This window comes from Selaginella moellendorffii, unplaced genomic scaffold (genome assembly GCF_000143415.4).
Source record: "Selaginella moellendorffii unplaced genomic scaffold, v1.0 SELMOscaffold_37, whole genome shotgun sequence".
NCBI classification, from domain to species: domain Eukaryota; kingdom Viridiplantae; phylum Streptophyta; class Lycopodiopsida; order Selaginellales; family Selaginellaceae; genus Selaginella; species Selaginella moellendorffii.
In genome coordinates, this window is record NW_003314298.1 from 120,829 (window position 1) to 146,270 (window position 25,442).

The 25,442-nt window shown below is 49.3% G+C and overlaps 5 protein-coding genes and 1 long non-coding RNA gene across 8 annotated transcripts; 2 read left to right on the plus strand and 4 right to left on the minus strand.

Annotated features, from left to right (window-relative positions):
• Window positions 1–3,571: 3,571 nt before the first annotated feature.
• Window positions 3,572–5,045, minus strand: LOC9653414 (probable pectate lyase 13). The gene is made up of 5 exons (XM_024683429.1): window positions 4,806–5,045; window positions 4,396–4,747; window positions 4,139–4,349; window positions 4,012–4,080; window positions 3,572–3,960 (listed from the first exon to the last, which is right to left on the minus strand). Exons 1-5 carry the CDS (start codon window positions 5,002–5,004, stop codon window positions 3,745–3,747), a joined length of 1,047 nt encoding a protein of 348 aa, XP_024539197.1. The 5' UTR covers window positions 5,005–5,045; the 3' UTR covers window positions 3,572–3,744.
• Window positions 5,046–9,736: 4,691 nt separating this feature from the next.
• LOC112349281 lies at window positions 9,737–10,009 on the minus strand. Its single transcript, XR_002993336.1, has 2 exons — window positions 9,936–10,009; window positions 9,737–9,881 (listed from the first exon to the last, which is right to left on the minus strand). It is a non-coding gene; the product is annotated as an uncharacterized LOC112349281 (long non-coding RNA).
• Window positions 9,871–11,976, plus strand: LOC9653643 (uncharacterized oxidoreductase TM_0019). Of its 3 annotated transcripts, none has more exons than XR_002993335.1 (5): window positions 9,871–10,222; window positions 10,272–10,449; window positions 10,517–10,743; window positions 10,800–11,303; window positions 11,356–11,976. XR_002993335.1 is itself a non-coding variant. In XM_024683430.1 (4 exons), the coding sequence occupies exons 1-4, from the start codon at window positions 10,118–10,120 to the stop codon at window positions 11,052–11,054; spliced, it is 765 nt and encodes a 254-aa protein (XP_024539198.1). In that variant the 5' UTR covers window positions 9,871–10,117; the 3' UTR covers window positions 11,055–11,976. The 3 variants fall into 3 exon arrangements, 1 of the variants encoding a protein (XP_024539198.1); XR_002993334.1 differs by having other exon boundaries at window positions 10,800–11,173; window positions 11,238–11,976; XM_024683430.1 differs by having other exon boundaries at window positions 10,800–11,976.
• Window positions 11,977–12,567: 591 nt separating this feature from the next.
• On the plus strand, window positions 12,568–13,732 carry LOC9653415 (deSI-like protein At4g17486). Its single transcript, XM_002978282.2, has 3 exons — window positions 12,568–12,828; window positions 12,893–13,231; window positions 13,292–13,732. The coding sequence occupies exons 2-3, from the start codon at window positions 13,021–13,023 to the stop codon at window positions 13,678–13,680; spliced, it is 600 nt and encodes a 199-aa protein (XP_002978328.2). The 5' UTR covers window positions 12,568–12,828; window positions 12,893–13,020; the 3' UTR covers window positions 13,681–13,732.
• A 927-nt stretch (window positions 13,733–14,659) lies between these two features.
• Window positions 14,660–20,042, minus strand: LOC9653420 (putative ABC transporter C family member 15). The gene is made up of 12 exons (XM_002978444.2): window positions 17,893–20,042; window positions 17,506–17,826; window positions 17,362–17,448; window positions 16,703–17,308; window positions 16,483–16,647; window positions 16,128–16,422; window positions 15,819–16,033; window positions 15,451–15,756; window positions 15,337–15,400; window positions 15,043–15,282; window positions 14,828–14,969; window positions 14,660–14,768 (listed from the first exon to the last, which is right to left on the minus strand). Exons 1-11 carry the CDS (start codon window positions 20,020–20,022, stop codon window positions 14,842–14,844), a joined length of 4,557 nt encoding a protein of 1,518 aa, XP_002978490.2. The 5' UTR covers window positions 20,023–20,042; the 3' UTR covers window positions 14,660–14,768; window positions 14,828–14,841.
• LOC9653644 (paired amphipathic helix protein Sin3-like 4) lies at window positions 19,998–25,293 on the minus strand. Its single transcript, XM_024683432.1, has 21 exons — window positions 25,180–25,293; window positions 24,947–25,078; window positions 24,665–24,851; window positions 24,488–24,586; window positions 24,268–24,426; window positions 23,965–24,217; window positions 23,687–23,826; window positions 23,559–23,634; window positions 23,211–23,503; window positions 23,002–23,156; window positions 22,832–22,953; window positions 22,517–22,771; window positions 21,935–22,459; window positions 21,851–21,882; window positions 21,256–21,798; window positions 21,104–21,204; window positions 20,912–21,050; window positions 20,704–20,856; window positions 20,481–20,641; window positions 20,326–20,416; window positions 19,998–20,270 (listed from the first exon to the last, which is right to left on the minus strand). Exons 1-21 carry the CDS (start codon window positions 25,245–25,247, stop codon window positions 20,133–20,135), a joined length of 3,822 nt encoding a protein of 1,273 aa, XP_024539200.1. The 5' UTR covers window positions 25,248–25,293; the 3' UTR covers window positions 19,998–20,132.
• Window positions 25,294–25,442: the final 149 nt, after the last annotated feature.

Sequence of the window (25,442 nt, forward strand, 5' to 3'; positions counted from 1 at the left end):
GATGCCCATAGACCTGGGGAGTCGCCTTCCCCAAAGTCCCTTTGTCAGTTCCTACCAAGTCCCTTTCTGCCCCTGGCCGTGTTTGACAACACTGCCACTGGATCGAGGCCCACAGGCCCGACCACTAAGTCCCACGGTCCTCTGGGACTTCCTCACCACACGGCTGTGTCCTTGGTCACTACCCCAGAGGACTGCTCCTCTTCCTTTCCACAGTCTGGGCCTTTGGGACGACATTTCGGAACACCGTGGCCTTACGCGAGCCACCTGGGTACTCTCCCCACTTATCGCCTTTAGGTGCTCTAGCCATGGGCTTAGAGCGAGGTTCCGTTGAGCCACGCCTGGTATCCAAGTAAGTAGTGCCACCCACACTTGGACTGGGAGCATCGGCCAGTCGATCTCCCGGGGGAACTAGAGCCGGCTCTTGAACACTTCACCAAGCTACCCCGCTTGTCGGTCCGTATTCACTCTAGTCTTGGACTTCCCAATGGTCAGTTCATCACCCAACACTGGGTCTGGCCTTCCTGGGCCAAACTGGCCTTTCCTGGCCAAACTGGCTCTACTGCAGTCCTCCCCCACTCAGACTCGGGCTCGGGCTTGGTCTTAGCCTTGGCCACGGTCTTAGCCTTGGCCTCGGTCTTGGTCCCGGTCCCGGTCCCGGTCTCGGTCTCGGTCTTGGTCTCGGTCTCAGTCTCGGTCCTGGTCTCGGTCTCGGTCTCGGTCTCGGTCCCGGTCTCGGTCCCGGTCTCGATCTCGGTCTCGGTCCCGGTCTCGATCTCGGTCCCGGTCTTGGTCTCGACCTCGGACTCCATCTCGGGTCCATCTCGGACTCCATCTCGGGTCCATCTTGGACTCCACTTCGGGTCCATCTCGGACACTTCCACGTGTCATGCGTTGGTCCTTTTTGGGTCCCTTTTTGGAGCCTTGCTTATTGTTCACTTCGTGCTCGCTCCTTGAGCACTTTGTTGGGAGTTCCACTCCCGCTCTTGACCTCTCAAGTCGGAGCTTTTAGTCCAAACGTGCTATGCTTGTTTGGCTTTCGCTTCGGCCACTACCACGTGGCACCCTTCTGGCTCCACTTTGGGGCCTAGGGATTTTGTGTCTCACATAATCAATCGGAATCGAACCCGTGCCATTTGCTCCGATACCAACTATAGCGCACCTTATCTCTCTCCCTTTAAGCCAACTGGAAAAGGGGCAATTGCTTGATGAGAGAGCCCTTAGTGGCTATTTTATCCCCATTTATTCCCCAAGGTTCCAAGGATCCATGGTAGCAGTATATCCAAATCTCATCCCATAATCACATGCACTACACCGCCTATGGTACCAGCTCCTACTTGGTCCTACTTGGTTTCAGCGACTCACTGCACGAGCAACAGAGCGTTAGCCATCCATCCACGGATTCCCAAATCTCTCCCAATCCCCCTCCCCGGGTTAGACTAGACTTAAGGATCAGCTACACTCCTCGCAGGTACAAGCAGCCAAGCACACCAAACCTCTAGGTTCTTAACACCCTTTGGTACCATAAGACTTGATTATGGGACCCTCTAAATCCTAAGTCTTGGGTGCAACACTTGCTTCGGGACGCCAGGGCAAAACACCATGGCCTAACGGCCCAGTATAGGTACCTCTAACCCCCCCCCCCCCTTCCATCCCGAAGGAAGGCCCAAGCCCCTAGGAAGGGCGAGGACCAATGAGCTGCATAGTACTCAAGTGGGGCACCACTCCACATGAGCTAGGAGCACCACAGTCGGTTTCCCTTTTGGGAGTGGGAACTGCTCTTGAGCACTTCCTGGGGTGGCCCCTCCGGCACCACCCAAGTCCCTGCTCACTCCCACCCAAGGCCCCTCGGCCCCAGTCTCAACCTCAAGTCAGTTTGGAAGCACCATTGGAGAGTTCCTTCAAGACTAGTTCCTGGACCTCACTATCCCTACTATACTTTTGGAACCCCCTACAGCCCCCCCCCCGGGACACGCACGCTTTGGGCTTTCACCCCTTGACCTATACTAGTACTCGGACTCGGTCTCGGACTCGATCTCGGACCCGACTTCAGATTCGGTCTCGGACTCGATTTCGGACTCGGTCTAGGACTCGATTTCGGACTCGATCTCGGACCCGACTTCGGATTCGGTCTTGGACTCGATTTCGAACTCGATCTCGGACCCGATCTTGGACTCAACTTCGGACTCGACCTCGGACTCGGTCTTGGACCCGATTTGGATCTCGGACTCTGTCTCGAACTCGGTCTCAAACTCGGTCTCTGATTCGGCCTCGAACTCGATCCCGGACTCTATCTCGAACTCGGTCTCAGAGTCGGTCTTAGACTCGATCTTCGACTTGGTGCCATCCGATGAACTCTTTGTCATTTTGGTCATACTTTCGGGGATCCTTTAGCCTACGACACCTTGGCGAGTTGGTTCTGTACATTTTGGTGAAGATGTAATTGGCATTGCATCCTAAATGGTGGTAAGGTGGTACAATTGTACCATTCAAATCCTGGAAATAGTTGAAAGTGTGTTTTAATCCACATGGCATTAGGGTAAGGATAAAAAATCCACTAGGATATTCCTTTGCAATTTAAGGAGACAAAGCACAAATAAAGATTTGCAATCTGATTTTAGGAGATTTGGCTAGGACTAAGAGATATAAAGAGGATGGTAAAGGTTAACCTAGGCTGAAACATTTAAAAGGGTTTAACAGTGTTTAATAGCGTTCTTACAGAAGTTAGAATGGAGTGTGTTTTCTAGAGAGGTGAGATTTCTTGTGAGGAATCCACTCTTTGTCGAGGAGAACAAACTAGATAACTTAAGGGCAAGAAGAGAAAATTCTTTGCCTACCAGCCATGAGAGCAAGTGGGAAGAAGAAGACAAGTGGCAAGATTTCCAATCTTCACCACCTTCTAGTCCACCACAGCAAGTGCAAGAACCAATTCCAGTGATGGCAACAACCAAGATGAAGTACACTACTTTCAATAGGAAAGGAGATCCTGAATGCACATGTGACGGCATTTCAAGATACACCCACAGCAAATGATGAAGTGGCAGCAGCGGACCAGTGCAAGCTTTTTCCAACAACACTCTAGGGAGTAGCGACTGAGTGGATGGCACAAGTGCCAGCAGGAACGGATTGGGCAGCACTGCACACATCATTCCTAATCAGGAAAATCCCACAAGCCAGAAAGCTACTAAAAATTATGTGTGCAATGCTGCCCAATCTGTTTTTGCCAGGACTTGTGTCATCCATTAAGCTGCTACTCCCTGGAAAAAGATTGCAGCAGTCTACTTCTGCTGCTTCATCATTTGCCATGGATGTATTATCAAATGCCATCACATGTTGGAAGTAGTGTACTTCATCTTGGTTGTCACCATTGTTGGAATTGGTACATCTTCCCACACTGGAACAAAGATGGCCTTCAACTTGGAAAAAGTTGAGTAGGATGTGTAACACTCACTTTTCTCCCACTCTTCATGCTCACTTTTTGATTCATGGGCTGTGCACCAAAAGATCTGGAGCAGACAAAGAACCACTGCTGCCATGCCTCCTCACTCTAATGGTAATTGTTGCAAGTTCATCCTTCTATGCACTAACATCATTAGTAACATTAATATGACTCTCTATCACACCACTCATTTACTCACTTAATCTTTGCTTCTTCATCCCCACTAATTAATCACGCTTAGTCAACTCGATACCTCGCTTTATTTTAACCGCCTTTTTATAAAAAACTGTCACGTGCCCGGGAGTGGACTACCAATCTGGAGGAAGTGGTACGTTTTGCCATCCCGCAATCTTGCATACTTTGTCCACGAGCTCTGGCCCTGCAGCTTCTATCGTGCAATTGGAGTAGCAGCTCTCGGGACGAAAGACTTGGTGTGGATTTCTGGCCTCCCACTGCGCTCCACCTAGAAAGACATCCCCGCTTGAGCAGACGCAGCCACACTCAGCTTCGTTTTTGTCGAGAGCCTGCAAAGAAACTGTTGTAAACGCTGTGAATTCCTTGCGGTAAATGCTTGCCTTCTCTGTGTAGTACTCAAATACTTTTTTCTTTGATCCTGCTTGGTATACATTGCCCTGCGAGCATATCTACAGACAGAGAGACACGTCAAAGGAAAGGATGAAAAAGAAGCAAGCTTGGAAGTACCTGAGACTCAACGCTAGCGCACACAGCGTAGATACCCCAGTTCCTCGTGTAATTGTTGTAAAGGTGGACTTTGGCGAACCTTACCCGGGGATGCCTCTGCCTTGTGCCGTCAAAGAAGCAATGGTGGATCGTGATTCGCATGTTTCGATCTTCTATGTGCTTTGCGTCGGCGCTGATGAGCATCGTCTTGTCGTGGTGGTGGAAGTGGCACCTGGAACGAGAGACAAGTAAGAGAACTCTTCAGTCAAACTGTGTACCTGGAGACCGTGATGTCGGTGCTCTGCCTTGTGATGTCAATCAGCCCATCGTCGTAGTCGGAGAGCGAGCATCGATCGATCCACACCTTCTCGGTGTTTGGCTTGATCTGGATTCCATCCACATCGTGGCCGCGGCCCCCCTGGAACTCCAAGTTACAGATGATGATGTGCTCGCATTTCTTGAGCTGGATGCCGTGCCCGGTGATCTTGATCCTCTGGCCTCGGCCATCGAGAGTCTTGCGCGACGCTACGCGGATCGCCGACGACACCGAAATATTTCCAGACAGATCAAACACGATCCAGAGAGGCTGTTCTTGGCGGCAGCCATAGCGGAGGCTCCCAGGCCCATCGTCTTGGAGAGAAATAAAGACCTTAGCTCATAATCGCTGCCTAGAACACAGGATCCTCACCGGCAAGGGTCGTGACATGGTAGACCGCTCCTTCCAGGCCGCCGATGGATGCGCTCCCAAATCCCTGCGCGGCCCTAGCGAGCGCTCGCAGCCTGGAATCCACATTCGCGTAGGGACCAGGCGCCGATGGAGCTGGATCGGGCGTGCCGTGATGGATTTCGATTCCCGGGCAGCAGCATTTGCGCAGCCGATTCATCATCTGGGAAGAACACCCAAAGGGTAAAGCAAAGGGGGTTTAAAAGGCACGACAAGGCCAGATACCTAGATTGAGATGGCGAGATCGACAGAGGTGGCGGAATGGTGGGCGGACAAAGAGTGATCGATGTCAGGGAAGTTTGCGATGCGTTCTATACAACGTGTGCTCGAGGCACTCGAGTTCGTCCGGCTGTCCCATTTGAACGGGACTTCCGGCGTGGGCAAGACCGGGTTTCTGTGGTACTTCATTATCCGGACTGGAATTGAACGGCCGCAGTCGGGAGTTTTGTGGCAGGGCTCTTCGGCTGGTGCCAAAGATGGAGTATCCTCTCCACAAGATCGAATCACTGGAAGTTACCTTCCATCTGATCGATCAAAAGATCTCTCCTGACGGAGCCATTGGCAAGCGAGCTCTAGTTGCTGCCTTGGCGGACGAGGACAACACCAAAGCCCAATACCAAGCTCAAGAATGTGTCTGTCATCCTACTCTGCTGGTAAAGGGAACGTCTCGTACGCGACGCCCGGCAGCCGTTTCATGCGTGGCAAATCTTTACTTCTTCCGGACTCTTATCCCGACTTCAAGTTCCAGCCATATCGTTCGTCTCTGAAGGTTTCTCAGAAAGCTGTCAAAGGTGAGCGATTTCATATGAGCAATTGACACTTTCTCTCTTTACCAGGGATTGTGCAGTGTAAGGTCTGCCAGTATTACCCACGACATGGATATTGTTTCTCTAGATCCGAACTTCGAAGCTTGCCCAGAGGATACTGTTGAGCAACCGGAGAAGTCACTCGACCATGCTGATTTTGAAGAGTGGGGCAAACATTTCTAGACATGTGTTCATTCCTGTTCTTGGCAATTCCAGTTCAATATGTAGGGGCGGGATGGGACAGTAACAAAGCACCCACGGTGATGAGGACTTCGTGAAGAAGTTGCAAGGCCTTTGTGTATGAGATGGCGGCAGAGGTATCTCAATGCCACGAACTATGCAAATTGATAAACACACCCAATCACTCGCAAAAGTGATCAATTTCTCTATTGGAGGTTTGGAGGCTACTTCACAGTAAAATTTTGTAGCAATTGGCATGGATATAAACTAAGAAGTTCAAATTTGCTTTCTGTTCTTCAATTTGTTTAGGTACCTTCCCTTTAGTACACCTGCATTGCATACTAAAAGTAATGAGTTTCTTCTGGAAAAGTTCTTCATATTTCTTCCTTCTTCTGCCAATTGAACTTGCCCTCGTAGCAATCATATATATCCTAGCACGTTGTCCAGTTCAACATCTTCTATGGCCATGATAAGCATGACATGTCCATCCTTACACATCCTCTATAACTTTTTCACCACTTCGAAGAGAGTGACTTTGTATTCTCTTGATATCCAGCATGTCCCAAGACTGGCAACACACACATTACCACTTTTTGAGCTGGCCTTCACTACCACCTCTGAACTGGCCTTCACTTGCACATTATCACTTTTGAACTGGCCTTCACTTGCACAAAGAACCTGATTACCCTGTCACCTACATGCTTGAAGAAATTGATATCTGGCCCAAACAAGTTAAAGCCTTCAGTAACTAGAAACACTGAGAAATCTCCACTTCCGCCTTTAACTCCCCTCTCAACTGCATCAAGATGCTTGGACATGTCCTCAATGGTACAAGCAATGCGAACATAATGACTAAGATGAGTAGACAGCAATTAATATCATGGAGCTTAGGGCAAAGTTAATCACTGCTTGTTGCTGTCTTGGAGTTACTACTACATCAAGTTTGTATCCCTCCTCTGAATGCTCAATTGCATGAAACAAAGTTGTGAGGTCCTTTTGGTAGTGATTGAAAAGACACTATCACACTATAGACTCCCAGATAATCATCATGGTGTAATTTTAACATTCATCCTTCTTCATAAAATCAAGGCCTTTGAAATAAATTGTCCCCTCATCAATGTCAAAGCAGCAATTTCCAAAGGCCATACTCCATCACTTTCATATTGTCAATTGCCAAGTGAACTAGCCTATCAATTTTTTAAAAACTGGCCAGCTTTGATACCATATTCATGCAAAGGAAGAAATGAATAAACTAAGCTATGTAATCTATGAATGACTCACTTGATCTCAACTTTGTCCGAAGCTCTACAAGTGGTGGTGGAGGACTAAGTAATTTGGCAAAACTCTAAAAAATGAGCCATTAAGTCAGGGCTTTCAGTTTGTAAAAGTTAATTGTTCAGAATTATTTGCAGTGGCATGCTATAAAATTGAAACCTGCCTTTGAAATAATCATAAAGCTTTTTAAACTCATCATGGAAATTTGCCTCATATATTCTGCAAAGGCAAAACCTCAAAATCAATAACAAGAACACAACAGCCACCAATTTATTTAGGGCTTTGAAATCCAACAAACTTTGCAAAAATTGTGACTCCACCAAGATCTACATCATATGTCATTCTTATTCCTAATACGATGATTGCAAAATCTTGCACTTCTAAAAGTTTATGGCTGTATTGAAGTCTTTAGAGACCAAAAAGGATTAATGATTGTAATATATATGCTTTTTTTGGTGGTCTATAATGAGGCCTGCTATCATAGTAAAATTTGATGAATCCCATCTCTAAAAGGGTTATCATCATATCCAAAATAATCCTACTTGGGAATCAAACCTCAATTCATGTATAGAAATGACATGTTGTCATCTCCAACCCTTGATCCTCCCATTGATTTTTCCTCATTCATTGATAGTGAGGAGGAGGAGGAGAGAGGAGGATGTTCTTGAGTTATGCTCTTACTCTGCTTGGATGAGCTTCTGTACCACATCCAAAAGTATATGATCAATTAAACTTTGACATGACTGAAAAAGGATGTGATGAATCTGATAGAAGTTTGCGTGCTTGAGCCCCTCAAGTTCCACAATCTTTTCGAGTCTCAAAACTTCATTCATATAAAGAAGCCATCATCAATTTGCCATGGATGAAGAGATGAAATCTCAAAAGGGAGTTGGAATCTCTAAAGTTGTTTTTAAAACTTGAAGGAAGAAGAAATATAGATAGAAAATGGGTATATAAAGTTTATAGTATTGATGGGAGTGTGAAGAGATATAAAGCACGATTGGTGGCTCAAGGGTTCACACAGATTCTTAGTCTGAGCCATTTTCACCCATGGTTAAGATGGCTAGCATTTGCACACTTCTTGCTTGCTTTTGCAGATGAATTTGACTTGTAAGTCCATTATATAGACATGAAATGGCTTTTATGAATAAAAACTTCAAGGAGATTTCCATGAGAGAACTAGTTCACAACTCTGGGAAAAGTTTGGTATAGAAATTAAAGAAGTTGTTAACAATCATCTAGACAATTGTATGAATGCATTGATAAGTCTTTGATAGAAAAAGGATTTACTAAGCTTGCTTCAAATGGTAAAACTCATTGGAGTTTCTGAAAAAGACCAAGGACTTATCTTGGTCAAGTGACAAAACCTTTGGGAATGGAAGTTAAGAAGGATGTATATACTGGTTTTATAGTTATAACTCAACATAGCTATATTCAAAAGTTGTTGCATTAATTTGGTTTATAGGATTGAAAGCCAATGCTAACTCCCATGATAGTTCTTTGCTGCAACTAATGGAACTATACTACAATTATCAAAGTGTGGTTGGCAATTTATTATATGCTGCAACATGCTTTCGTCCTAATATCTCATTTGTAGTTGGAATTTAATTCGGTACATCTTTGCACCAACTCACATCCATTTACAAGCTGCAAAGAGAGTTTCATGGGAACACAAAACAAAATACATCGAGATCCAATGTCACTTCATTCGTGGACAGATTGAAAAGCGGGAAGTGATCATGCACTATGTTCCCACCAAGCCGTAGACAGTCGACATTTTCACTAAGGCCCTTGGTAAAAGTCAGTTTATCTTTCTTCAAAAGAAGCTTGGAGTAAGCAGACTCCTGCTGGGAGCTGAATGAAGGAATTTGGGACTCAGAGCTTTTTAGCTTGTATATATAAGGTGGGATCTTCTAAAACAACATATGATTTTTCCTATTCCTTTTCCCTGAGGATGGTGTCAAAGCTCTCGTGGAGTCACGCAAAGCACAGGCAGACAGACAAGTTGAGCAAGTGATGGAGAGAACCCAGCGCTACTTTACTTGGGGTGCTGGGTAACTTCTGTTAGTTTCAAAACGCCATGATTATGATAAACTAAAGCAACAACAGAATTCCAGCTTGCAATTTGTAGTGAGCCCAAGAAGATTGCTTTGCTACCATGGCAATGAGCAGTTATACTACAGATATGCATGCTACTCATCGAATGCCGCATTTCTTATCAGGCGATCCAAACACCCTCCAGAAGCACAGTGTCTCGTCCACGGCCGCAGTTAGTTTCCTCCGGGCTCTACATGCAAAACAGGAAAAGCCACAAAAAACTGGAGAAGAAGAAAACAATGTGTGTATTGTTTGGTGATAAACGTATGCCAAATGGATCACTCGAGCAGTGTGGCCCCGGAGCTTGGCAATCCTGATCATGGACGGATACACACACAGCTGGTTGAGCTGTAGCCATGGCTGCTGAGAATCTTCTTTTGATGCCGGCTCCACTCACACCTGCGTGAACATGTCAAGAGCAGCGAAGGAAAGATCGAGAGGAGCAAAGACAGTGGAGAAGAAGAGAAGATCACCTCGATGCTATTGAGACACTTCCTGGTTTTGGGATCTAACAGTTTCCTTTGAGCTTACAAGTACTTCCTCAATAACAATTGCTTAGTTTTGATATTATTCCAACTTAATTTTCAATATAAACAATCAAAACAAGGTAGGACACAAATTTGGATGCATGCACAGATCAAGGAGAAACATATGCAAGGAAATAAAGAGTCTCTTTACCAGACTGCAACATAGGAAACGTGTAAGATTATTGAAACCGAACAAAGCACAGGCTTACCCACCAGGAGCGCAACAAGGGCAAGCCAAAGGTTTCATCTCGGTCTTTTCCCAGATGCTCAAGAATCCCGACGAAGACCTCAGCAGCGACGACCTTCCAGACCGCCGATGGATGCGCTCACATGTCCAGCCCAAACGACGTGCACGAGAACCAGTTTGAGCAAAGCTAGACCCTAGATTGAGATGGCGAGCACGGCGATGACGATGCCGCCGCGGTGCGCCATTGTGACGGGCGTCGCTCGCCGGCGTGGCATCGGGAGGAGCATCGTCGACTGCTTCCTCAACGAGGTGGGGAATCGCTCGATGGGTAACACTCAGGTTAATCACATAACAACAGGGCTACTGCGTTGTTGGGAGTGACATCCAAGCGCTGGAAGAACAAGGGAGCTGCGTCACCAACAGCAGGTTTCACTTTGTTCGGGCCGATGTGAGCGACGCAGCGCAAGCCAAATCGATTGTCCAGGCCAGCTTGGAGCGATTTGGACACCACATTCACGCCCTCGTCAACAACGCAGGCAAGAGAGCGAGAGCGAGACTCTGATTATGACTGTCATGGGATTTTGTTTGCCTGATCACACACAGCCTTGACTCGTGGAGAGGAAGGACAAGATGCCATTCAAGCTTTCGACGCCATGCTCCGTGTCAACCTGAACGGCCCCTTCTATCTCTCGCACTACGCCATCCCACACATGCCCCGCGGCTGCTCCAGCATCATTCATGTGTCGAGCACCCGAGCCCTCCAGAGCGAGGCTGACACCGTCGGCTACACCGCCTCCAAGGCTGGCCTCTGTGGATTGACGCACTCGCAGGCAAGCTCTCTCGGCCACTTTCTTCTCATTCACAAGCGATGTGTCTGTCTTCACAGGCTATAACTTATGCGGGACACGCCCGGGTGAATGCCATCCTCCCCGGGTGGATCAACACCAGCGACGAGCACGAGCACGAGGTGGCGATCCGCGAGGTGGACAAGCAGTGGCATCCCGTGGGCCGCGTCGGCGAACCCGTGGATGTGGCGCAGCTTTGCCTGTTTTTGTGTGACGAGAGCAAGTCGGGCTTCATCACGGGCCAGCAGTTTGTGGTGGACGGGGGCACCACCGTCAAGATGGTCTACCCGAGCTGAGAATGTTCACACCACTTTGTTTACTTTTCCATCTCAAGGGGATGCACTGGTCGACGACGTGATTATTCTCTCACACTCACTTTCATAACATGATATCGGAGCGCACAGATCTGAAGGAGGTAATCTCCCAGAAAAGTCTGTACAGTCCGTGAGTGCTTGGCTTACTCTACTCCAACATGGCAGGGAGCTGCAACAAGATGGGGAATTTGGGACGGTTTCAGCAGGGAGCTTCCCAGATGTTGTTCCAAGGTATGATCTGGAACGTAGAGGACGTGGACATGAGGCTGTCTTTCCACAACAGATTCCTTCAAGCCTTCTTCAGCCTGGAGCGCTGAGTGGCATTTCATCGTCAATGGAAGTATATATCAGGTAATCGTTACAAAGAAGCGCGCCTTGGTACTCGGGCAGGCACTGGACTTCCTGCGAGTTTACCACGGCAAAGGGGAACAAGTCGAGTTCTGCATACTAGTACCTCACTTCAATCTCGATACCGTCAATCTGGCTGAAAAGGGAAAGCGAAGTTCATGCAAGGACAAAACAAATAGAATCAAGAAGCTGAACATCAAGGTGAAGGTAGTCTCGTTGGACATTGGGTGACGTTTGCTGCCCGGTTTTAGGGTTTGCAGGGACAGGCATCATTGCCAACGATATCAGTTTGCATTACAAACACGGATCTAACATCTAATCTTTGGGGACGTCGATACACTACCACGGACATCTCAGATAGTGGAAAAGCAATGTCATCGAGTTCCATGGCTCATTCCATCACCATCTTCGCTCACGTGGCCTTGTTGGTTCAGAAGCAAGTCCACACCTGTAGCTACCATGGAGGCAATACTCGAACTGTTCAAAGCTCAAACAGTTTCGTGTGTTGACATAGTGACTTTAACTTTTGCATAAATTTCATAAACATCTTTCTGCGGAGGTTGCCCAGTGTGATGTTCTTGAGCTCAAGTGGAAGTTTGTGCCTGCCTTTGTCGCAGAAGTGGACTTGGCTAGCACGCTGTCGTGCGGTCTCACGCACAGGAAATAGCATTTGGGAGACGTCTCCCAGTTGCGAATCCCTGGCATAGTCGTCTTGACATGCAGAGACGGCCAGGCCTTGTCCACCACTTGAACAAACTCGGACCACACGCAAGGCTCACGTCCCGTCTTACAGATGTTCTGCAGAGAAATATCCCCGTGGTGCTTGCAGCACCTCAGACACTTGGTTGCTTATATCGTAGACTTGCGAGTGTGTTATCGGCCTGGAGGCCTTTCCAACGGCGATTACCTGAAAGAGCATCGTAGAGCATGTCCCTCTCAGTCTGAAACCACCTCTCCCAAGCCCAGTCCTGTTCTACTCTCTCCAATGCCTCCTGCTGGTGGCAGTCGCCAACATCCGGCTGGATCAACACCACCGACAAGCACGAGCACGAGCACAAGGTGGTGATCACGCATCCCGTGGGCCGCGTGTATGACGGGCTTCATCACGGGCATGACTGTCAACCCGAGCTGAGAATATTCACATGCTCGTCTCACTTTGTTTTCTTTTCTGTCTCTAGACTGTCCAAGGGATACACCCGTCGACGACCACGACGTGAATATTCTCTTCCCACTGCGCTTTCCTCTTTCCTGGCCTGGGCTTTCATCCTCTATACTATAGGAGCAAGGACTGTCTCTAGCTAACTTGGGCTCTCCTCACCCAATAGCTTCCAGTCACTCGAACCCAAGAGAGATCAGGAGGCAAGTGGCAGTGGCATGTGGAGATCGTGCATGGGGCTCCCAAGTCTGGGTGAGAGCTAGCTAGTTACATTGCTCATGAAATCTCTCCTCATTCCAGATTCTTTGTGTGCTAGGATGGCTTGCTCCCTCGTACCAAGCAACCGGCCGCAATTGGAGGAGCTGAGGAGAAGGCTAGGGAAGAAGAAGAGGGTTGGTTCCTTCCTCCTCAACTTGCGGAGAGGAGAGGGATCCAGCAGCCGACATGGAGCTCGAGGTGAGCGGCAGTACTAGCAGCGCGAGGAAGAGGCGCAGCACACGGTTGAGGAAGGCGGCAGACGAGCAAGGCGAGGAGCAAGGAGGAGGAGGAGCGCTGAGCGTACGAATGCCCGTCTATCTCAATGTCTACGATCTCTCGCCCATCAATGGCTACATGTACTGGGTCGGCCTCGGGATGTTCCACTCGGGCATTGAAGGTAAGCAAGGGATTGATTGGGTTGAGGAGCACCGATAGATTCGTGTGTCATCCCCCGCAGTTCACGGAGTGGAGTACTCGTTCGGTGCCCACGACTTCTCCAGCAGCGGCGTGTTTGAGGTGATCCCGCGCAGCTGCCCGGGCTACACGTTTCGAAAGGCCATGGTGCTGGGCAGCACCGAGCTGAGCGCTGGCGACGTCCGCGAGCTGATCGAGAGGATGTCCATCGCCTACACGGGCGACTCGTACCATCTCATCCTGCGCAACTGCAACCACTTCACCAACGAGGTGAGCCTGCGCTTGACGGGCTGCGCCATCCCGGGATGGGTCAATCGCCTCGCAAACATTGGCATGTGCTCCTTCGGCTCCTGCATCATGTGCTACAGGCTCCGCGTCCACCACCAAAACTTCTCCTCCCCGCCGCCCATGCTAGCTCTCAAGGATTGCTGATCCAGAGAAAGCCCACTTGGCCAAGTGTATAAGATCCATCCACGCTTGTCTCTTTGATCTGGATCACCGCCTGCCTTCACAGACAAAGGAGAGACAACACTCCAAAGAGCGCCTTCCTTGCGGGATGGCCGACGACAAGCTCTACAAACTACTGTTGTTTAGCCAGGCCGGAGTCGTCACATTATGTGGGTGATCCACGACAGTGTCTGCTTGGAGCAGGGCGAGGGAGGCAGGCACTCCACCTCGCCCTCGCCATCGCTGGAGCCACGGTACGACTTACAGCCGGCGGGGACCATGAGGCTGGCGACTGGAAGCGAGAAGTCGCTGCAAAACTCCTTGAACACCTGTTCCACTATCTCCCTGTAGGCCGGACATGTGAGGAGGTGGTAGTAGCCGAAAAACTCCTCCAGATCGACCAAGTTGTCCAGGTCCTTGGACAGCACCATGGACACAACCTCGTGCCAGTTATCAGCCAGAGGACGCCACGCCGGCGACGATGATGCTGCTGCTGGCGGAGCGTGACGGGCGCTTCGGGGCCGAGGAGCGACGAGTTTTGATGCTGCTCTTGACGACGACGAAGGAACCACCAGCTGACCACTCCGGGGGATGAAGACTTCGTGCTTGGTCAACCGCGGGGATTGGGAATGCAGGTTGAGTGGCCCGCTGAAAGGAACCCACGGCTGCTCGTCATCCTCGTCTCCGCCACCCGTGGTGAGCCGCGCCAACTTTGTCGACCTTCCCGTCGACCTTGGAAGCAATCTTAATCTCCTGAGGAACCCGGCGGCCGGCGAGCGTGGTGGAGCTTTGGAAACATCACCCTCGCATCTTAGCACCATCTTGTGCGCCGGCCCCTGCATCAAGCTCCAGTAGACTAGCTTTCTCTTTCGCCGCCTCCTCTTTGGCCTGTAACTTTGGCTACTGAAACACCAGGACAGGGATATAAGCTCTGGCGGGGCGGCCATGCGAGAGGGAGCTTACCACTGGCGCGTGCCTAATAAGCAAAGGACCCACAGAAGGAGATGAGACGTGAAGGAATGATGGAATTCCCACACGTTCCATGATATGCCAGACTAGCTAGTCGTCGTGTCCTGTGGCCGAGCAAAACAAGCGCTTTAAACGCAGAAAAACAAGCCTCTCAAAGTCTTACCCAGGGAATGTATGTCAGCTGATCATTGCTGTTAGATTCTGTGCGCTCTTGGAGCGACTCCAGTATTCGTGCACGAGGCCGGCAAACAAAGAGTCGCGACGTCTCAGCAGCGTGGAAGGAGAGGCAAACTCTTTCGATGTTCCTGCACCAACAAACAAACAAAAAAACAATCGCCACACGCATTTACAGCGAAATGGAAGTGGAGGGAGGCCTACCATTGTCCAGGACAAGGACTTTATCGCTGTCCATGACGCTGGGAATCCTGTGCGCAATGCTGATGACCGTGCTTCCCAAAAACTCCTCTTTGATTATCTTTTGGAGTATCCAGTCAGTGTGAGTGTCAATGGATGCTGTTGCCTCGTCAAGAACCAGAATTCTGCTCCTCTTGAGCAGCACCCTCCCCAGGCAAAACAGTTGCCGCTGTCCCATGCTCCAATTCTCACCATTTTCAGCGACTGGAAATGGTACTGTCACCTCAAGAAGAAAAGAAAACGGAAAGCATAACAGACCTTGAGCCCCCAGCTTCAACTCGGATTGCTTCACGGTCTCGGCAAGCTGGCATTTCTCCAGAGCCTGGAAAACACGATCACGACGAGTGAGCGTATTGAAAAGAAGATGCCCACCTCCCATATCTCCTCGTCTTGATACATACCAAGCGGATCAATGTTGCTTCTCACCGTGCCTTCAAACAGTGTCGGGTCTTGAGGGATGATACTCAGCCTCGACCGTAAATCGTTTAGAGAAATGCTCCTGATATCGATACCATCTATGAAAATGGTGCCTTGGACTGGCTCCACCAGCCTGAAGAGAGCTTGTATGAAGGACGACTTTCCGCTGCCAGTTCTTCCAACAACACCGAGCTTCTCGCCCCCTTGGACGACGAAAGTTACATCCTTCAAGACGAGGGGCAACCCTGGTCTGTAGCGAAGCTGGCAGAACAAAAGCCATACAAACCATGTCCTTTCTTTCCCAAGCGAACTAGATATTCTACCTGCAAGCTTTGAACAGCAACGTTGCCACTTTGAGGCCAGCTGACGCCTGGACCAGCGTCCTTTCCAGCACCTTGTTCCTCCGCTTCGATAGAGCTAAACTGCAAAATCCTTTCCACGGCTACCATGTTCTGTTCAATCTGGCATATGTTGAAGATCATGTAGTTAAGGCACCCGCTCAGTGCTAGCCCGTAGGAGAGTGAAAGGCCAACAAATTCTGCAAAGAACGAAGTGTAAGTGTCATAAACAAAAGAGAAAGCAAAAAAGAAAGAAAACAAAGGATGGGACATGGGAAAAGAATCACGACGAACCGGGATTAACAAAGCTTTTAGGAAGGAGCACCAGGAAGAGAGCGGAGAAGCAAAGTATTACAATGCCAATGGTCTCAAGTCGGAAACTGAGCCAGTCGTTGGCAGCGCCATTGTGAAAGCTCATACGCACGTTGGTATCGATACGATCCATATTGACCCTGGCAAAGCGCTCTTGATGGCCAAAAGCACGGATTGACATCAAGCCAGCTATGGTTTCCTTGAAGTGGTGAATAACGGGAGCGTCTGTGATAGATTTCAGCCGCGTCAGCTCTCTAGATGTGGCTATAAAGTATCTCTGCAAACAAAATTCATCTCCTGGAAGGTTATCACATAAACAAAACATGCAGTGGAGTACCTGGTATTTGAAATATATCCATGCCAGAGGAAGAAGCACAAGAAGAAGCTGCCATGTTATCTCGGAAATCACTAAAAACACTCCAATCAGCTGGAAGCCATTCGCGAGGCTACTACCGTAAAGAAAAGGAAGAGTGAAGTCGACTAGAACTTGATCGGTCGAAGACTGCACGACAAAACAATCAGAAGTCCTCATCGATTTTGGTGTGAATTAAGAGTACCCGAGTTAAGATTCGTCCCGTCGGAGTAGCGTCAAAGAATGATATCGGGGCCCGAAAAATGCTCCTGAGCATCGAGAGGTAGAGCTTCTGAGCGGTGACCAGCCCGCAGTAAGAGATAAGTGTGCTACGCATTAGCACAAAGACCCCACTGCCAAGGGCAAGCAGTGAGTAAACAAGGATAAACTTGCGAGGCCCGAAGAAAGGCTTGTTCTTATCCGAGGTTGCGTGAGCCAGCCCGAAGTCACTTGCAATCTGTAGGCCTTGCCAGGCGCTCTGAATCAGCAGAAAGACAATGACGTGAAATCCTCCGAATGCTTGCGTGACATAAGCCCAGTAAACACGCCCGTCCACTCGACCTTTGGCTCTCTCCTCCTCCTCCACATCTTCCGCTTGAGCCGATTCATCAGCATTGAACTCACAATGAGATATCTGGGAGTCGTCACCAGAATCGAAAGCCCGGCCATTCTCTGGCCCGGTCATGCCTTGGCCAACGTCAACAAGTTGCAAAGCTTGGTGGTGAGCTTGCACAAGGTCGGAGAAATGGACACCATGCTCGAGCAGCTCCTCGAATTTACCCGACTGAACAACTCTGCCTTGCTTCATTACCTGGTACAAAACATCCACCATGAACAAGCAGTCTTCACGAGATTTAGCCTTACCAGGATTAAGTCCGCCCCGTGCAGAAACTCTATCTGGTGCGTCACCAAAATCACAGTTTTGCTTGACAAGGCACCCCTCACGCAATCCTGCCACGGTTCACAGTTTTAAACACAGGAAACACACAAAGAAGAACAAGAACGTACCATGAAAAGTGCTGTTCCGGTGTGTGCATCCACGGCACTGAAGATGTCGTCAAGCAGATAGACGTCGGCATCTTGGTACACCGCTCTGGCCAGCTGAATGCGTTGCTTCTGGCCACCACTGAGATTAAATCCTCGCTCGCCAATGACAGTCAAGTCACCAGCCACGAACTGAGCAAGATCAGCTTGCAAGCAGCAAACTTGGAGTGTCTGACGGTACCGCTGCAAATTCATCGCGTTCCCAAACAGAATGTTGTCGCGGATCGTTCCGTTCTGAATCCAAGGACACTGCGAAACATAGGCCGCTCGTCCACTCACCTTCACCTGGCAGAACAATCGATCGCTCAGATGCAAACCATGCAGAAGAAAACCAAAAAACAAACAAAATACCGTTCCAGACACCTTGTCCATCTCCCCGAGAATGCATGCCAAGAAGGACGACTTGCCAGATCCCACAGTTCCAACAACAGTGACCAGGCTCCCAGCCTCGACCCTGACATCCAACTTGTCCAGGACGGGCTTGTCCCCATCAAAACTCCACTTGAAGGTGGCATTTTCCAGCAGCACCGCGACGTTGTCAATGCCGGGTGGCCGCCTCTCAACACCAAGAGCGTCAATCTCGTCGCTCACAAGATAGCGCTTGAGCCGAGTGAGAGAAGTAGCTGCCTGGGAGCCGGCCATTATCACGGACGGGAAAGCTCGCAGTGGATCCTGGAGTATTCTAAACGTTGCAATGGCCGTGAAGACTCGGCCAGCCGTGAGCTCCTTGCCGACGATCACACACATTCCAAACGTCGCCACCGACACTGCTAGCGGTGACAGCCACAGGAAAAAAATGCTGGTGGCACCGATGTACATAATCTTGGACGCCCAAACTTGCTCCTTGTCACGGGCCTTCTCGACGAGCTGGAGAAACCAGTCCTGCCAAGCCTGCATCTTGATGATCTTCATGTTGGTGATGGCCTCGTTGGTCACCTTCATCCGAGCGTCCTTGCAAGCCATGATCTGCTTCCAGTACTTGCGCTGCCGGGACGAGATGAAGAGGCAAAATGCCATCAAGGTGATCATGCTGGCCAGCCCCGCGACTGTGGACACCCCGACCACCCGGAACAAAATGGCCAGAGCTATGGCGATCTGGATGGGCATGATCCACAGGTTGTGGAGGTTGAGCACGAAGTTGGCAATCTCTTCCACGTCCACCGACATGTAGTTGACGATCTGTCCCGTGCCGTGCTCCTGGCGGGCCGAGTTCGAGAGACGCAGGCTCTTGCGAAACACTGCCGCTACCAGCGACGATCTGACTGACAAGCTGAGCTTCCTCGTCCCAAAGTTTCTCTGCCGCTCGGTGAGCTCTTCCACCATCTTTGCAACCAACAGCAACGAAACCAGCCCGACTCCTTGGCTCCAGTGACCACCTGGTTTTGACGCGAAGTCGATGAAGCGCTGGATCATCAGAGGTCCGACGTACATGACCGACACCTTGAGCAAGTAGAGCAGGCCTGTGAAAGCCAGAGGCCAGCGGCGCGAGTGCATGAGAGCCAAGGCAACCGAGCGATCCGCTTGCTTGGCCCAGTTAAGCTCGAAGGCATGGCACAGCGTCTCGGCCCTGTCCTCCACCGCGAGCTCGGGAATGTCGTCCGCCTCAAGCGTCCTCGTGCTACCAGTCTTGAGAAGTGGATCCACCCACAGAAACAAGGCCTTGCTCACGTATCCCGCTCTCGCGTAGCGCGTCACCCTCTCAGGATCTCCAGTGTTACTGCTACCGCCCGCCAACAATGCTTCCTTCGTGTCAATGGCTTCCACCATCCTCAAGCCAGTAGCTCCTCGAGGAGTGACCAGCAGCAATGCCAAGCTCAGCAGCGCGGTCCCGGCCGCCGTGAACAAGTCCAGTCCTGGAATGATCCCGGCGCCTTGATCCGGTAGCACGATCCAAGACACGAGGCCGCAGAGAGCGTGGACGGAACCAGACATGCAGCTGAGCGCCCACCACGCTCGGAGCACAGCCAAGTGATGAGCCAAGCCATGGCTCTCCTCGTAAGCGAGGAGGAGCAAAGACGTAGCCCATGCCACGGCCTGCGTGAGCGGGAAGATGAGCCTGTGGAGGAGGAGGCGATCGCGACCGTGGTGGTAGTAGCGCAGGCAGTTCCAGGCGGTGACGAGTGTGTGAGCAACGCCGAGGAGCATGGTGGCGGCCTGGACAAAGGCAAAGGTGCCCGCCTTCCTCACGCTCTTGTTCTTCCTTTCCTTGGCAGCGGCGACGCGGGCGAGAGCGACGACCAGCCCCGCCCAAGCGATGGAGTGAAGCATCGAGAGCACCATCTCTCTCGCGCATGGGTGAATAACTGTGACATCCAGCCAACCTCCTCCTTGATCGCCGCCGCACAACCACGCCACTGCCATACCTGGTGATGCGCTCGCTAAAAACCTAGGAAGGATCATCGCCCAACAGCCAGGGATGATCCAATGTGGAACCATCTTTCTCTGACAGCTTCCACTCAAGAGAAAGCATCTTGGTGTCATAAGTATTATCAAACTCTTAGAACTCAGACAAAATGCTGACACAGTACCTCTCCCTCTCTCTCTTCCTCACTCTCTTTTTGTAGCGCAGCTTCAAAAGGTCTCTTGGTTTCTTACTTGTCCAACAGGCTTTTCAGCTTGTACTCAATCCACTCCCGGAATCGCCGTGCTCGGCTCAACGGAAATCTGTGATGCTTTGGCGTTTGCTTCTGGCGTCGGAACAAGTCTTCGGTGTCCAGCACGTATGAAACCTGTAATGCCAAGGCAAACGATCAGAGAAGCAGCGACCGGCGACGAAAGCTCTACCTTTGAAGTCTTGCAGGATATCTTGTATTCCAGGCCATTGACAACTTGGACGTTCTTCATTAACTCCCGCTCTACAGTTCTGTGCTTGTTCCTGTAGGCACGACAGAGCGATCAACTAGCAGCCTCAAGCAACAAACGAGAATTATGATGCTTGCCTGCACAGGAAGACATTTTGGCCGTCTTTGACGCCTTGCTCCAGCTGGAGGAAATCGCCGAGGTAGTTCGAGAAAGTAGCTTCCATGGCGCAGGCGGGAGCATCCAGTTTTTCAAGTCCCCAATCCATCAACTGGATTGACAGGTCCGACGAGCTTACTCTCTGAAATCAAGGCACACACGTTACGATTGCATGAACAAACCATTTAAACTAGATATGCTTACAAACTGGTACTTGTACATGGTCTCATCGTGGAGGAGCACGCAGGCGTTGGCATGGTAGAGGTGGTCAATAAATCCAGCGGTCCCACGAGATTTTTCGTAAGCGTATAGGGACAGAAGCTTGTTTGCAGTCTCGTCCGCTACAATTGCTTGAAGCTGCAAAACCGGGGCGTAGGCGTCAGCAAGAGCTCCTAGTGCTACTCGTGCTTACCTGTTTCACGAGCCGAAATATGAGCTTGTCCAACGTAAACAAAACGTAGGATTGCGTTCCAATTATCGATCTGCACTCGTCTTCGTACTTGTTGTTGTCAGCAGACCCATCCAAAAGACTATACAACACCCGCACAAACCTGGAAATCATTCGTGACGATCAGCAAAAAAACAGCATAAGCAAGACACTTACTTTTCATACAAGTTTGGAGGATCGGTTTCTTTAACCAGCTTCCACTTCTGCTCGGCTGCGGCAGCGTTTGTCTTTGCGGACTGTATTCGCTCGTAGAAAGCCTGCAAAAGAATGATAAAAGAAACCAAGAAAATAGCTTGGCAAATAGATACCTGATGCAGTCTAAACAAGATGTAAAACATGTCGTTGCCATAGAACAGGCAGCTGTCCAGCGAATCCATGCAGCAAGTATAATGAGCCGCCAAAGGCTTGCAAAACATGGAGGATCTATCTGGAGCTTCTCCATCGTCTGCGTCAGCCATGCCTTCACCGTCAAAATCACTTTCAGCCTTCTCTTCATGGTCATCATCTCCCTCTTCGTCTTCATCCTCGTGATCTTCGTGCTCCTCGCGCGAAGCATCATCTGGATCGCCTGACTCGCTACCTGAGACCTCGCCAGCCTCCGATCCATTCTCGCTGTCTTCGCTTGACTTGTGAGCACTTTCGTCACCTTCGTCATCTGCTTCTGCATCCTGCTCGGCATCTCCTTCAGCTTCGTCATAATCAGCCCGCTTTGATACCAAGTCCTTTACAAGCCGGTCCTTCGACCCCTGCTCTGCTGTGAAGGTTTGCCTCGCATCCAAGTCTGGAGAAGGTGAAAGTTCGCCTTCCTCCTTCTCGCCCCTCCTGTGGCGATCCTTCCTGGACTCTGGACCCTGCCGAGATTAAATGTTAGTTACGTCAGACACAGCTAAATGAGCAACTTACATCTAGTCTTTGCGTGGTATGAGTTTCGGGCCCTGGAAGGAGAGAGCAGATAAGTCAAAGTAAAGAACAAAGGAAGAAAGTTACCGTCTATCGAAGCATCCTTCTTGGAAAAGCCGGTCTTCGAAAAGCCAAGGTGGTGGTCGGCCTTAGTGTTACTCTCTGTGACGTCCAGAATTCCCCGCTTCTTTTCACCGTGGACAGCTCTGCTGGATGCACTGGTAAATTCATCAGCTTTCAGTGCCTGACTGGGGGCAGTGTCCGGGTTTCCACTACCAGTACTATCGCCGGAACTGGATCTCCGTTCCTTCGAAGGTTGGAGGGTAGCTTCTTCTGCATCTTCTGTACCACGGATCCTTGACGGCACGCCAAACATGGATTCCAGGAAACTTGTCCAAACACGCATAATCTTGTTGGATTGTTCCATCGAGCTGCATACCTCATCAGCCGAGTATTTCATAATCTCAAAGAGATCGTTGTGAATGGAAGGATCGGAGTATTCAAACTTCAAGTGCGGGGTTAAGAGCCTTCGGTTTCCCGTTAGTGTCGCAATAATAGAGTCGTCTTCCTTCCTCTTCCGCGCATGAACATCTTTGATCTCGCCAAAAAGCGCTGCATACACAATTACAAGATATATAGGGAATTCTACCAGGCAACTTTACAGGGTACCTTTTGCGCTTAAGCTCTTTCGATCCTGTTGCTTAAAGTAAAAGCTCCGGTGGTCAAGGGATTTATGATAGTTTTTGGAATAAACTTCGGCCCAGACTTTGTTCATATCAGAGCGGCACTTAGACCATTCCTCCTGCTTTTGCTTTAGTCGGCTGTGGACGACAGGCAGCACAACGGATGGACTTTTACGCATCAAATCAATGATATCGAGGCCATGGTCACCATAAATCCTTTCAATACAACGAAGATCGATAACTGGACGACAAAATAAAAAAAATGGTCAGAACTTATTTCGTTAGAATAGAGGATTATTACCAGACAAGTGATCATCGATGCGAGTTTGAGATTCCATGCTGGCATCCTGAAGCTTTTCAACAATCTCTTCAACATGCTTTGCCGTGGCTACCGTTGATTCCAGCAACATATCCAGCTCAAACCTGGCACCTGCTAGTTAAAGAGTATGCACTATAAAAGTCTGAGTTTACCTGTCATCCTCACAGCGAAATAAGCTTTCTTCATACTGGTTTCTTCGCATATGTTTGAAAGAATAATCCTCGCTGCCAGATGTAACAGAGACCCAGCTATCATTGAGAACAGATTTCGCCAGCTCAGTACGGTGACTTGACAAGAGACGAGGATACTGTAAAGGTTAAGGAATGTCAAGTGTTAGCATCCACGACCACAAGTAACTTACATTCTTTGGGAGTAAACGATAGCTCGGAGTGCACCGCTCACAGCTTGATAGATCGAGTTCCGATATAGGCTTGGTCATGTATTTCTCCTTGTTGGCATGTAGGGACGACTTGTGATCTTTGGCTCGTTCCTTTTCACGGTCTCGGTCTCTCTCCCTGTCCCTGTCTCTATCCCTATCCTTCTCCTTTTCCCTTTCCTTGTCTTTGTCTTTCTCCCGCTCCTTTCCTCTATCATGATCCCTGTCTTTGTCTCTTTCGGGTTTGCTAGCCTTCAATTGGCCATCAGAGTCCATTTCTACGCGAAAGTGGTAAGAAAAAACACCACAAAAAAAATGATAACATGCACTCACCGGCATTTGCACATCGAATAACCAGTTCGTTGAAGCCGTCCAGTAGCTCCGGATACTTGCCCAAAATGTCCGAAACCTGGAGACTCGGGGGTCAGGACCAGAATGCAAACCGTCATTCAGATTCATACCAGTGACTGCAATTCCGCTCGGCTGATAATGTGTTCGTTATAAAGGTTGAGAACCTTGAGCAATCCTTGGTACGAGTCGCGATTACGGAGTTTTCCTTTCACCTTCTCAAAGAAAGCGTAATCTCTTTGCAAGCTTGCACCTGCAGAAACGAGGCAGTCAGAGGATGCAGAAACGAACCTCCAAGCCGCATGCATATATACGCCTAAAACCCATGCAACTTCCCTCGGACAGAACGCTTTTTGGCACTTTCCAATCCGCTAAAAAGACCAAAACTTACTTATGATGTCCTCCATGAAAGTAGAAGCAGTAGGCCAGAACAATCCATCCCCACCTTCTCCATTTTGAGACTGTTTGCGGATAAGTTCGTCTGCCCGACGTGCTGATTTGCGCTTGTGACGGGCTCCGTCCATGTCCGCCTCTCGATCATATTCTTCTCTCTCCTTTTCCTTGTCCCGCTCCTTTTCGGCTTTCCTGCGTTCTTTATCCGATCTTGCTGCACGATCTTGATCGCGATCCAGCAGCTTCTCTTTCTGCACAAGAATTTTCTTCTGCATGAGCCAAATAAGCTTTAACAAAGTACCTTAAACATCCTTTCAGATTGAGAAGGTTTCGCCGATGCTCCAGATTTCTCATCTTTACGAAGATGTGAGCTCGACTTTAAACTCGAGTTTGCAGATTCCGGAAGAAAGCAGGTGAATTCGTCAAGCAGATCAGGGTGATGGCCAAACAAGGAAGCAACCTGCACGTGTTGAAAATCTCGAATGTTTCAAGAATAAAAGAGGGAAAAAAAAAACACAAACCTCTTGATAAACCTCAGTGATAGATTTAGATCCCTTTCGAAATTTGTTAAGAATCTCTAAAAACGCTTTGTACACTTGTTCGTTGTCTTGGAAACGATTCTGTGATCAAGCACAAAATGAACAAGAATTAAAACAAAAAGCCGCTGGAATTTAAAAAAGAAAGCAAAATGCAAAAACCTTGATTTTGTTGACAAAATTGATAGCCTGGTTGAACTCCACAGGCTGTTTTTTGGGAGCTTCCCTTGGCGATTCATCGAGAACGATTTCATAGCCTCTCGGCAAGAATGCATTGAAGCCAATAATCAGTTTGTTGTGGCCCTTGAAAAGCTCTTTCACTTTCCCAATGACCCCGTTAGTATCGATCCTGAAAAGCAACAAAAAAAAAAATTGAAAAAAAAAAAAAAAACCACAAGCAAAGAGAATTGAGCATTCCATTCTATATAATCTAATCTCACGTACCTCTGAGCTTTGAAGTCCTTCATAACTTCTAAAAACTCGGAGTACTTATCGTTATCGTCTTTGAATCTTTCCTTCACCGCTTTGAGGTATTGCAACGCATCGTCTGGTGTTAAACGAGGATGTTGATCCGAGCTGCGACCACCCAAACAAGAACATCGATCCAAGAAGAAAAAGGAAGGAAGGAAAAAAGAAAAGAAAAAGAAAAAACCAAAGAAGAACAGTAAGAAACTCACGGTTCTCCTCCTCCTGATGGGCGCTTGAGCTGCGGCCCCATGTTGCTCTCCTCTCGGGCACGCTTCATGCTGGATTGCTAGCGAGGAGGAGCAAATACCTGCGCTTGCGGAGCATGTTCTATGGGGCAGTTAGGGAGCGTGAGCTAGAGCGCAATGGCAGGAGAAAGAATTAATCCGCCGAGATTTGGAATGCATCCGGCCGATGCCGGCGACGCATCAAGCCCGGAAATCGATCAATCTGTGGGGGAAATGGGGGAAAGAAG

Bases quoted from the DNA above. Each gene is read 5' to 3' on its own strand.
- LOC9653414 (XM_024683429.1), bottom strand. From the start codon at position 5,004: ATGATGAATCGGCTGCGCAAATGCTGCTGCCCGGGAATCGAAATCCAT. The intron at 4,350-4,395 runs GTACACAGTTTG...CTCTCGTTCCAG, and splicing joins ACCGACATCACGGTCTCCAG to GTGCCACTTCCACCACCACG. The intron at 4,081-4,138 runs GTACTTCCAAGC...CTCTGTCTGTAG, and splicing joins GCGCTAGCGTTGAGTCTCAG to ATATGCTCGCAGGGCAATGT.
- LOC9653644 (XM_024683432.1), bottom strand. From the start codon at position 25,247: ATGAAGCGTGCCCGAGAGGAGAGCAACATGGGGCCGCAGCTCAAGCGC. The intron at 24,218-24,267 runs GTACTTTGTTAA...ATTCTTGTGCAG, and splicing joins AATCTGAAAGGATGTTTAAG to AAAGAGAAGCTGCTGGATCG. The intron at 20,642-20,703 runs GTAAGCATATCT...CCTTGATTTCAG, and splicing joins CCATGTACAAGTACCAGTTT to AGAGTAAGCTCGTCGGACCT.
- LOC9653415 (XM_002978282.2), top strand. From the start codon at position 13,021: ATGGAGCTCGAGGTGAGCGGCAGTACTAGCAGCGCGAGGAAGAGGCGC. The intron at 13,232-13,291 runs GTAAGCAAGGGA...CATCCCCCGCAG, and splicing joins GTTCCACTCGGGCATTGAAG to TTCACGGAGTGGAGTACTCG.
- LOC9653643 (XM_024683430.1), top strand. From the start codon at position 10,118: ATGGCGAGCACGGCGATGACGATGCCGCCGCGGTGCGCCATTGTGACG. The intron at 10,450-10,516 runs GCAAGAGAGCGA...GATCACACACAG, and splicing joins CGCCCTCGTCAACAACGCAG to CCTTGACTCGTGGAGAGGAA. The intron at 10,744-10,799 runs GCAAGCTCTCTC...CTGTCTTCACAG, and splicing joins GTGGATTGACGCACTCGCAG to GCTATAACTTATGCGGGACA.
- LOC9653420 (XM_002978444.2), bottom strand. From the start codon at position 20,022: ATGACACCAAGATGCTTTCTCTTGAGTGGAAGCTGTCAGAGAAAGATG. The intron at 17,449-17,505 runs GTACGTTCTTGT...GAACCGTGGCAG, and splicing joins CCGGAACAGCACTTTTCATG to GATTGCGTGAGGGGTGCCTT. The intron at 14,970-15,042 runs GTAGGCCTCCCT...TTGTTGGTGCAG, and splicing joins AGTCCTTGTCCTGGACAATG to GAACATCGAAAGAGTTTGCC.